This window comes from Maniola jurtina, chromosome 2, assembly GCF_905333055.1.
Source record: "Maniola jurtina chromosome 2, ilManJurt1.1, whole genome shotgun sequence".
Lineage (NCBI taxonomy): Eukaryota > Metazoa > Arthropoda > Insecta > Lepidoptera > Nymphalidae > Maniola > Maniola jurtina.
Window position 1 is genome coordinate 3675088 of NC_060030.1, and position 11400 is coordinate 3686487.

The 11400-nt window shown below is 34.6% G+C and overlaps 3 protein-coding genes across 5 annotated transcripts in view; 1 reads left to right on the top strand and 2 right to left on the bottom strand.

Moving 5' to 3' along the window:
* The window catches only part of LOC123869925, a 206677-nt gene extending 203996 nt beyond the window's left edge, over positions 1 to 2681 (top strand). For 2 of the 3 annotated variants that reach the window (XM_045913042.1, XM_045913023.1), the window contains exon 10: positions 1555 to 2681. In XM_045913042.1, coding sequence (XP_045768998.1) covers positions 1555 to 1670 — 116 coding nt within the window. In that variant the 3' untranslated portion in view covers positions 1671 to 2681. The remainder of the gene's footprint in view (positions 1 to 1554) is intronic. The other variant, XM_045913033.1, reaches the window with a different exon arrangement.
* A 231-nt stretch (positions 2682 to 2912) lies between these two features.
* On the bottom strand, positions 2913 to 5359 carry LOC123869941 (putative serine protease K12H4.7). The gene has a single exon (XM_045913054.1). The coding sequence runs from the start codon at positions 5317 to 5319 to the stop codon at positions 3883 to 3885; it is 1437 nt and encodes a 478-aa protein (XP_045769010.1). The 5' UTR covers positions 5320 to 5359; the 3' UTR covers positions 2913 to 3882.
* A 2005-nt stretch (positions 5360 to 7364) lies between these two features.
* Positions 7365 to 8826, bottom strand: LOC123872308 (putative serine protease K12H4.7). The gene has a single exon (XM_045916521.1). The coding sequence runs from the start codon at positions 8784 to 8786 to the stop codon at positions 7365 to 7367; it is 1422 nt and encodes a 473-aa protein (XP_045772477.1). The 5' UTR covers positions 8787 to 8826.
* Positions 8827 to 11400: the final 2574 nt, after the last annotated feature.

The following is an 11400-nucleotide window of genomic DNA, read 5'->3' on the forward strand; positions in this document are numbered from 1 at the left end:
AGTACTAAAGTAGCGAGTGACAGCATCTTCAGCAGCAGCGAGTGTGTACACCACCAGTCTCTCTTAAGAAATGCGTGATGTCACATCAGCGTCGACCTTTGCTGGTGTCACTAGCATTTCTTCAATGCGACTGATGTTGGCAACTCTTGCTGCTAAATTCACACGCATTTTCAGTACAGAAAAATGTGTTGCTTCTCTTGCGTCTTTTGTGAGCCGTCTAATGGTAAATGATCACCTTTAAACTCACCTTTTCTGTTCTGTTTTTCTACCTTCGTTTCTCATGCCACCCATACCACACCAAAGCGACCTATGACCGTCGCTGACCTTGTCCATTTGAAGCTTTGCTTTCATCCATAGTTGATATAAGTAGGCTGCTGTTAAAATATTAAAATTTAGTAAACAACAACAATGCACCAAGTCACTAGGTATCACAAGACTTACATCGTTCTGGAGTTACATCTCGTGTTAAATTCAATCCAAATTGTACGAAAGTGTTGAACTTAATGCTGGATCATGACTGTGGTGTAAACACGACTCCTAAAATAAAATTACTTTCCCCATACACCGACATAAACCTTTAGCACATGCAGGTTGTTAAGAGGAATACATGCGGTCGTGATCATGTATGCCTTAAGTCAGGGTACAAACAACGTGTTAGTTGTTTTTGCTCAATAGTTCGTACAAGCCCAGAATTATACGTTGCTAACTAGGACGGCTAGTACCTAGCATTTTCTATGTTCAAAGAAAACAGTTGTAGGCACGTATTCGTTTTTTACTAGGTACTATATATTAGTAGGTATAAATATTACATAAAGTTATCCCTATCCAAATAGGTATTATAAACAACAAGCTTTGACAGCTTTAGCTTCTTGGATCGGGAATCAAAGGGATGGTTTTTAACTAATTAAAACAATAATGATGTTAATATTATTAGGACTCAAACTGTTCAAAAACTGCAACTTTTATAAGCTATCACGAAAAAGAACTCTGATTCCAGTGAACCAGTTCAATTTGTGATTTATTGATCTTTTACGTGGAACGAAGTGAGGCGCATAGGCAGGGGTATCTACTTTGTCACTTTGTTGGTTCGTCAGTCAACCTTTCGTTTACCGCGCATTACGAAAGACCCTTTGTGTAGGGTCTTGATGTAGCAAGCGCCCCGGGCGCATGGATGAGACGATGTGAAGGCAAAATGTTTGGCGCTCTAATAAACAAAACTTGCATGCGTCGGGCACTTGTTGTATTTCGTTCCATAGAGCGCCATTTCTGTCTTCCAGCGCCACATCCGCGCGCCCGGGGTGCTTGCTAAGTCAAGTCCCTTGAACACATCCCTTACTCTACTCTTGATCAGAGCTCTTTTTAATTGAAACCAACTGTATCTACAGCAAATTCACTCACTAAGGAGGTCATTTGGAATAAGTATAGAGTTTAACGGCTATACTTACGTAAGTCAATGTAAGCCGTTTCGAACCCTTCCGTGATCTTTTTGTCATAGGGAGTCGGCTCGCTGCACGTCATAGTTTAAACATTAAAATATTTTGGATTATTTCACAGATGGAGAACATTACGACCCTTACGCACTGTACGGCCGCTTGCCCATGCCTGGACGCGGTTTCCCACCACCACCCGCACCCAACGCGCGCCACATGTTCATCGGAGAATGGGATTAACCACTGTTTTCCCATTCATTAAGGACCATATTAGCTTGTATTGATAACATCACTTCGATGCAAACTGCGAGGATTTTCCTACACGTGAACTTGAAGTGATTGTATCAATTGTTTGAATGCATGTAAATATACGGTATTGTAAATTATGCTTATTATAATTTACCATAAAATGTTCGACTACAAAGTTTACACATTGACTAAATAATATGCCAATTTATATGGATTTTGTATTTTTGATATTTCTGTAATCTGTATAAAGAATGTCCTAAGCTAGGTACTCGATTTACTTTAGACATAGTTAATGTTTAGAACTAAATTAAGTGCTTTACATTTAATAATCACTGCCAATAAATACCTACCTACCTATATTTAAAATAGATTTCTGGCTTCTGCATGCCGATTTGAATAGCAGAATTCTTCTGTATTTAACATCATTCCAGTTGAAGGTATATATTTCAGTAGTATTTTTCTTTGATTTCTTTAAATTTTAATCATTTACTTTACATATTTATACAAAACGATCTAAGAAAAGCTTTCTCGAATAAAAAAATCGGTGACTGATTTCGATTATTATTTATTTATATAATCACGTCTTTGACTTTATTATCAGCGTGATTTGGATCAAAATATTATGTACTTATTGCATTAGAAATTATGTTATTAATTCTTAATTTAAGGTGTCAATCCTAGTCAATACAGGGTTGGAAAATAAAAATGAATCAAAATAATTGTTAAATGTGAATTATTTTTTTACAACTTATGTATAATCCAAAATTTTGACTACTTACATTACTTTTCTAACAGCGCAATTTACCTTGGACATAAAAATGATATCAATTTTTTGACAGTAGATTCATCTGCTACATAACACACTATCCGAAAAAATTGTTTTTTTTTTCTAAAATGGAGAAGTGTTCAATGTGTTTTTTATAAATATTTTCTTTTTAGGTTCGCCGTTAATTATCCTATTGTTTTTTTTTTGTAAATAGATCTTTTTTACTTATTTTGATACAATAGTTTAGCTCATAATATTAAAATAAAAAATAATTTAACGTAATAATTAAAATATAGGTAAGTATTCTATTATAATTAATTAGTATGAATATTTTTTTGTATCAATACTCAATTATTTTAATTCTAGTTTTAATATTCTGTACAATAGCGTTGTCAATTTTTTAATTCTCTCATATTGTCGACAATTTTATATGTATTAAGTCTTTTTAACTAAGCATTTTTATTAAGTATATAACTAATTTAGGATACGCAATATATTTTCTAAAAAAATATATATTTGTTGTACCCTTGTTGATATAATATTATATACTAAACATAATATATTTAAAGTATAGATGAGAAATTCGAATATCGGAGGTGCTAAACAGGTTACCATACTATATATTATAAATAAATATACATAAATTAGATTAATATAACATTCCATTACCGAGTTGGCAGTTCAGAAGACCTTTAGCTATGGAGCAACTTTTCATTGCAAATAATAATATACCTAATATCCAAAAGTACCTTCATAAAAAGAAATTTGTAATATTTTTTTCGGTTATTAAAAACTAACTTGAAAACATTCATACATAAATGATACATAAGGACGATCAATTAAAGTATGATGTGTATCGATTTTGACACAGGTCGAATTTCCGTAAAAATAATTTGTTAAATTTTTGATATATCAGTTAATTCGCCAAGACTATTCAATAAATTGTATAGTTTGAAACTAAGTATATTCGTACTATATTTCGTAAAAGTCAATATTTAATTTATATTGGAACTGTCTTGGCGACTGTACTTTGTTATAGTTACACATAGCATCAACATCCGTCGTATAAGGGTGTTGGTAAAATAGTAACCTAATTTAAGGACAATCTGTATGATCAAATATAAAATTATTTTAATAAACTTTTGTCTTTCACTTTTTATAAACCCTTTCACAAAAGTAAATAAACTATAGACGTACTAAGGTGCACTACACGGGTCTGCCCGCGAAATTCAAATTTAATGTGGTTTTTCGCAATTTGTAAACTAATACGACACAGTAGGCTTAAGGCAACAAGGCCATAAGAGCCCGTATAGTTCGCCTCTTACGCATTTCAACGAGAAGAAGTACCTAGGCACTTAGGTAGGTTTACCTTTCCAGTCAGCTAAAGAAAAATAGATTATACCTACCTAACGGTTGTATAAGCTGCAAATAGACGAGTTAACATTCGGCACCTATCCATTTTTTAACTAAATTTTTTATAGCCTTTCTAGCCTCTTTTAATTCTACAATATCGTTGTCTCTATTTGATAACAAGTCCCTACAATGCGATGATCCAGGAATTACTATCGCTGGTGCATTGTTCGACAGGTCTTTCAGAATGCTAAGAGTGCTCCACGGATCCAAGTCACCATTTGAAAAAACTACATTAGTAACGTTCGGGCTTAATGCTCCATACAAATCATTAACTGCTGCAACACCTCTATTCACTCTCTCTTCATCAAAGTCTGGACCGAACAATTTATGACACATCCTAATATAAAAGTTTAGAGGCATATTATTTGTGAAAGGATGCTCATCTGATGACGTGGTTTGAAAGTAACCAAACTCAGTACAAGTTTGATAAAGCCACGATATAATCCAATCATTTTCCTTTGAATAATACCCTTTAATAGTTTCATCAAAATCATAGCAAGTACAGTTATTCCTTGTAGACTCTTCCGGTGGTATTCCGGACTCATTATGTTGATATATTGATCCATTTAGCAAAATTTTACAATGATCTTTTATTTGTTCTGCAGTACCATACTGGGAGATACTCATGAACTCACCAACCTTGACACCGAAAAAAATTTGCTGGTTTTCTAGCGCAGATAAATTGCATTTTTCACAAATATTCTCTTCCTCCTTCAACAGTTGAATACCTTTAGCACTTTGCATTAACTTATCGTATCTCTTAAATATTTTTTCAATTTTCCCTAAACATTTTTTTGTACCATACTGTTCATAATTGTCACTCACTTTTTCAAGGTATTCATAGAAGTCCATTTTCGCTAAAACAGGGCCGCTACTCGCAATAGCCGCGTCAATCAAATCAGGATACAATAGTTTCATCCACGCCGCTAAGTTGCCAGAGTATGATCCTCCGACGACAACAACCTTAGAATTTTTGTAAATAGAAAAACGTTTAAGATATTTCAACAAATAAGCATTGTCTGCTAAGGCCTGTCTAGCACTTAAATATTTCAAAGCTTCCGCATCAGTGCCGTTCAGTGGTCTGCTTTCACCATAATACCTGTGCTCGGCAACATACAAGGCACCATTTGTTTCTTTAGCCAACTCGTACATTATCCCTGTTTCCGCCCATCGCGGAGAAACGGGACTTTCACCCCCCAAAAATAGATAAATTGGACCATTTAGTCTCCAGTAACTCAATCTTTTAAAATATTTCATTTTCCAGTCTCTCTGGTCTGTCGTGTTGAAATGGTCTAATTTTTGTTTGAGCCATTTTGTTTGTGTTATGAATTCTTCCAAATGCGGTTCTAAATTTATTTCATCGTTGAGGTATTTGAATCCATTTTTCACACAGAACAGATCAACACCACCAGAAACACATGGGTTAAACAGTAAAATAAATGGATAATACTTAATAAGCATTGTGTTTGTTATAGATGCGGCCTTTCTACGCCTTTTTATACCTATCTATCAGTTCGAGTCAATGTCATACTCAATGGATTATTTATTCAGCACACTCAAGATAAGTGCTGTGTTCCTGAATTTTATTGAATACCTACTTAAAATTATAGTGGTAGTTGGCACATTATTCATATTTTTATACACCTAGCTCCTAGAATTGCTTAGTTAATTTTGTTTAATTCACTGTAGGTATAATGTGAAGATATCACATACCTACCAAAATTTTACAAGATGGCAAAGATTAATGTTTTACGAATAGGTAAGAAAAAGAAACCAAGCCATCGAAATAATGTTATGTGCTCCAAAAGTAATAATTATTTATTTACTAGCTATTACCCGCGGCTACGCCCGCGTGACTCAAGGTTTTAATAACAATTGAGGTTTGTTACAATATTTTTTGGTGCAATGCCTAAGTTATTTTATCTTGTGTTATAGCATGCTATCCTGCGGGAACTAAGTATTTGTTTTTTTTAAAGGAAAAGTAGTCTATATTACTTTTTTCCTCGACTATGTCTATGCAAAAAATGACGTCAATTCATAGCTCTGTTGTGGCGTTATTGAATGACAAATGCCTGAAAAATAGTATGCTATAATATTTTTTTTTCGGGTGAAAAAGTTGCATTTACTACTTATTAGGTTTTCAGACATGTCTTTGCAAAAAAAAAAAGCGTCAATCCGTAGCTCTGTTGCGGCATTATTGAATGACGAATGCCTGAACGATAGCATGCTATCCTGCAGGAACTGTTGGTTTTTAGAGAGAAAAGTAGCGTATTACACTTTTTAGATCCTCCACTATGTCTATGCAAAAAATGACGTCAATTAATAGCTCTGTTGTTGCGTTATTGAACAACAGATATGCGAGAAAATAGTATGCTATCCCGTGGGAACTGTTTGTTTTTTTTTCAGAAAAAAGTAGCCTATATTACTTGCAAGGTATTCAACTATGTTTATGCAAAAAATGCCGTCAATCCGTAGCTCTGTTGCGGCGTTATTGTACGACAAATGCGTGAAAAATAGTATGCTATCCCGCGGGAAGTGTTCATATTTTTCGGGAGAAAAAGTTGCTTTTATTACTTATTAGGTCCTCACTCCTCAACTATGTCTGCAAAAAATAGCGTCAATCCGTAGCTCCGTTGCGGCGTAATTGAATGACAATTGCGTGAACGATAGCATGCTATCCCACGGGAACTATTTGTTTTTTTTTTGGAAAAAAGTAGCTTATATCACGTGCTAGGTCTTCAACTACGTTTGTGCAAAAAAATTCGTCAATCCGTAGCTCTGTTACGGAGTTATTGAACGACAAATGTGTGAAAGTTAGCGTGCTATCCCGCGGAAACTATTTGTTTTTTTCGGTTAAAAAGTAAGTAGCCTATATCACTTGTTAGGTCTTCAATTATGTCTATGCAAAAAATGTCGTCAATCCGTAGCTCTGTTGCGGCGTTATTGAACGACAAATGCGTGAAAGATAGAGTGCTATCCCGCGGGAACTGTTTATCTTTCCGGGATAAAAAGTAGCCTATGTCTTTCCCCGGAAAATATCCTAAGTCGGTACCAAATTTCATTAAAATCGGTTCAGCGGTTTAGCCGTGAAAGCGTAGCAGACAGACAGACAGACAGACAGACACACTTTCGCATTTATAATATTAAGTATGGAAGTATGGATAGTATGGATTTTTTTATATTCAACCCGGCCCAGATCATCCATGGATTATTATAAATGCATAAAATGCGTAATGAATTACACTGAGCTAAGGTATATCTACCTAATTTTTTTCTACCGAAATCAAGTCCGTTACAAATAGGGAAGGAATGACAGTATCATGTTTATTATTAAGTTATGTAGTAGGTACTTGGTATGATTAAAAGTCTACTTTTTAGTTAGCTTGTTTTCATTGAGCAAAATATCCTTACCATTTATTTTATATTTAGCACTCACATTAAATTTAATTAATTAAGAAGTAAATAGAAATAAAAAATTAGCCATATAATAACATGCATTTGTTTTTTCAAGTCTCCAATTTAGCTCCTATCCATTTTTTAACTAAATTTTTTATGTCCTTCCTAGCCTCTTTAAATTCCTCAATATCGCCGTCTCTATTAGAATACAAATCCCTACAATGCGAAGCTCTAGGAATTACTATCGCTGGTGCATCGTATGAGAGGTCTTCCAGAATGCTAAGGGTGCTCCACGGATCCAAGTCACCATTTGAAAAAACTACATTAGTAACGTTTGGGTTTAATGCTCCATACAAATCATTAACTGCTGCAACACCTCTATTCACTCTCTCTTCATCAAAGTCTGGACCGAACAATTTATGACACATTTTAATATTGAACTTTAGAGGCATATTATTTGTGAAAGGTTGCTCATCTGATGACGTAGTTGCAAATAACCCCAACTCATTACAAGTTTGATACATCCACGATATAATCCATTCATTTCCCTCCGTATAAAAACCTTCGATCATTTCATCGAAATCATAGCAAGTGCAGTTGTTCCGTGCAGACTCTTCCAGAGGTATCCTAGGTATTGATTCATTTTGTAAACTTTTACAATGACTTTTTATTCGTTCAGTAGTACCATATTGGGAGACACTCATGAATTCACCTACTTTATAGCTGAAGAATAGGTACTGATTTTCTGGCACAGTCATATCACACTTTTCACAAATATTCTGTTCATTCTTTAATATTTTAATCCCCTCAGAGCTTTGCATTAGCTTGTCGTATCTCTTAAATATTTTTTTAATCGTACGTAAACATTTTTTTGTACCATACTGTTCATAGTTGTCACTTACTTTTTCAAGGTATTCATAGAAGTCTGTTTTCGCTAAAATAGGTCCGCTGCTCGCAATGGCCGCGTCAACTAAACCAGGATATAATAATTTCATCCACGCTGCTAAGTTGCCAGAATATGATCCTCCGACGACAACAACCTTAGACCTTTTGTAATTAGAAAAACGTTTGAGATATTTCAACAAATAAGCATTATCTGCTAAAGCCTGTCTAGCACTCAAATATTTCAAAGCTTCCGCATCAGTACCGTTCAGTGGTCTGCTTTCACCATAATACCTGTGCTCCGAAACATACAAGGCACCATTTGTTTCTTTAGCCAACTCGTACATTATCCCTGTTTCCGCCCATCGCGCAGAAGCGGGACTTTCTCCTCCCAAAAATAGATAAATTGGACCATTTAATTTCCAATAACTCAATCTTTCAAAATATCTCATTTTCCAGTTTCTCTGGTCTGTCGTGTTGAAATGGTCTACTTTTTGTTTGAGCCATTTCGTTTGTGTTACGGCTTCTTCCAGATGTGGTTCCGAATTTATTTCATCGTTGAGGTATTTGAATCCATTTTTAATACAGAACAGATCAACACCACCACAAATACACGGGTATAATGACAAAATAAATGGATAAATCAGCATTGCGTTTGTTAGAGATGCGGCCTTTCAGCACATTTTTATACCAGTTAAAGTCAATGTTAGACACACTTCAATGGATTATTTATTTAGCACACTCAAGATAAGTGACTACGTACCTGACTTTTATCGAATACTTTTGTACTTAATTGTGGCGTTGAGTTATACTTATTCTTTGTCATTATAACTAACTCTTGTGCCTAGAATTGCTTTCATAGTTAGTATACATACCTATACTTATTTGTACAAGTAAAGTATCTGCATGATGTAGGTTTAAATATAGGCATATTTAAAAGTTTTACAGGGTGGGTAAGTGAAAGAACCCATAAAGCCATTAAAACAATTTTGCGTGCTCAAAGTAATACTTAACTCAAAAATGTGTGGTGTGTAGATTGATATTAGAAATTGATGTACTCTTCTATGATTGATTCAATATATTATGTACTGAAATACAGAATATGTTACAGGTGTTAACGTACATTTACTACGTACAAGGTAAAGACGTTATTGATTCTTTCAATCGAAATTCACAAGGATAAGGTAGGTGAACTGACAGGATGAAATAGCAACAAGGGTGGAGACACTGCACACCTACACTGCCCCCGTGCTAATCCGCTGCGGAAACACGCAGGTGACGTGCGTCTTTCCGCCTCATACCCCGATTGCCATCTCAGCCTGTCGCGCACTATACATATAAACTTATTCCAGTAAGAACAAAGACAAAGAATTTGAAATAATTATGTTTCTTGGTGATTAATTTTACGTTGCATAGGTGTTTTTCAAAGATGTACTTAGCCGTAAATTGGGTTTTAAGATTACCTACGTCATATTATTATCGTACTTATTCACTTGCATATATCCATTTTTTTATTACCGATTTAATGTATTCTATAGCTTGTTTTATTTCTTCGCTATCATCTTTTCTAGGAAACAGGTCTCTGCAATGTGATGCTTTGGGTAAAATCACTAAGGGATTGTCATAGGATATGTCCTCTGAAATACTAAGTGTACTCCATGGGTCTATTTCCCCATTCGTAAATATCACCTTGGTTACATTCGGTTGTAGTCCGCCATATAACTTATTCGATTGTTCAACCCCATTATCAACCCTTTGTTCATTGAATGTTGGTCCAAATAGTTCGGTGCGGTTTAATAAAAAATTCGATCGGTAAATTATTTGTGAACGGTTGCAAATCGGAAGACAACGTCGTAAAATAGCCAAACTCTGTACAAGTTTGATAACGCCACGGTAGCAAAGTATAATTACTGCGAATAAATATCTCGTATGAAATAAAATTATTAGGTACACATTGTTCACCCGTTCTCCCTTCGGATTCTTTTCTAAAGCCCAATTTTTGTAATATTATATTCTTTGTCAACTGCTTACAGTGAGCTTTAATATCGTCTGTCGTTCCATATTGTGATATTTTGCCAAACGGAAGAACTTCACTTAAAAAGAATGCTTGTTTGTTTTCAAGTAAAGATAAATCCGTTTCCTCACAAATGTTTTTTTCGTTTGTTAGTTGATATCTGCCATCCGAACTTTGAAATAATTTATCGTATCCAAGAAATATTTCTCTAATTCTCTCTATACAACCATTCGTGCCATATCGTTCATAATTATCACCAACTTTTTCATAGTATTCAAAAAAGTCTTTTTTCGCTAGTAAGGGAGCACTGCTTGCCAGTGCTACATCAACTAGTTCTGGATATAACGATTTTAACCATGTAGCTAAATTACCGGCATATGAGCCGCCAATAACTACTACTTTCGACGTTTTATATCGTGGTAAGGATTTAAGAGTTATTAACAATTTCGCTATATCAGCTATTGCCTGTTTAGAACTTAAAAATTTGAAGTCATCAGTAGAAATCAATTTTGATGGAATGCTTTTACCGTAGTATCTGTGTTCTGATACAAACATGGCACCATGAGTATCTTTGGCCAAGTCACGCATTATTCCATTACAAGTCCAATTTGGCGATGCTTCAGATTCGCCACCTATAAGCAGGTAAATTGGACCATTGGGTTTCCAGTAATCGAGTCTTTCAAAGTATCTCATTTTCCACTTGCGCGTTTCTTTCGAGTCAAAGTGGTCTAGTTCTTGCTTTATCCAACGCGTTCGTACCTTGCCCTCTCTAATCGTCAATAAATCTAGCTCTCTATTAAGATATTCAAACACATTCATCATGCCAAATGGATCAAAACCATTAGCAAAATGATGACTTAGCGCCAAAATTAATAAACAATATTTTAAAAACATTTCTTTCTGCAAACTAACGTCGTATTTTTCAAATGTTACGCAAACTTTTAGTTAAAGATTTAATGGCGTACACTATTTATTGAACAAAAATAGTAGTTCAAGAATCTTATCAATTAATTCCAGAAGTGTTTAGGTATATGTATAACTGCCGCCTTGAATAAAAGCAATGCAAATAAAAATATTTTACATTTAATGGCGATGTGGTTTAACTAATAGTTGAACCCAGAATCGTATTGATTCTGCCCAAGAAATGAGAAACCATAAACTTAGGATTAATCAAGTTTTTGGGATAACTATTTATTTATCTCAACGATCTTTTAAGAATTACTACTTCCTACTTCCATGATTTACCTCAA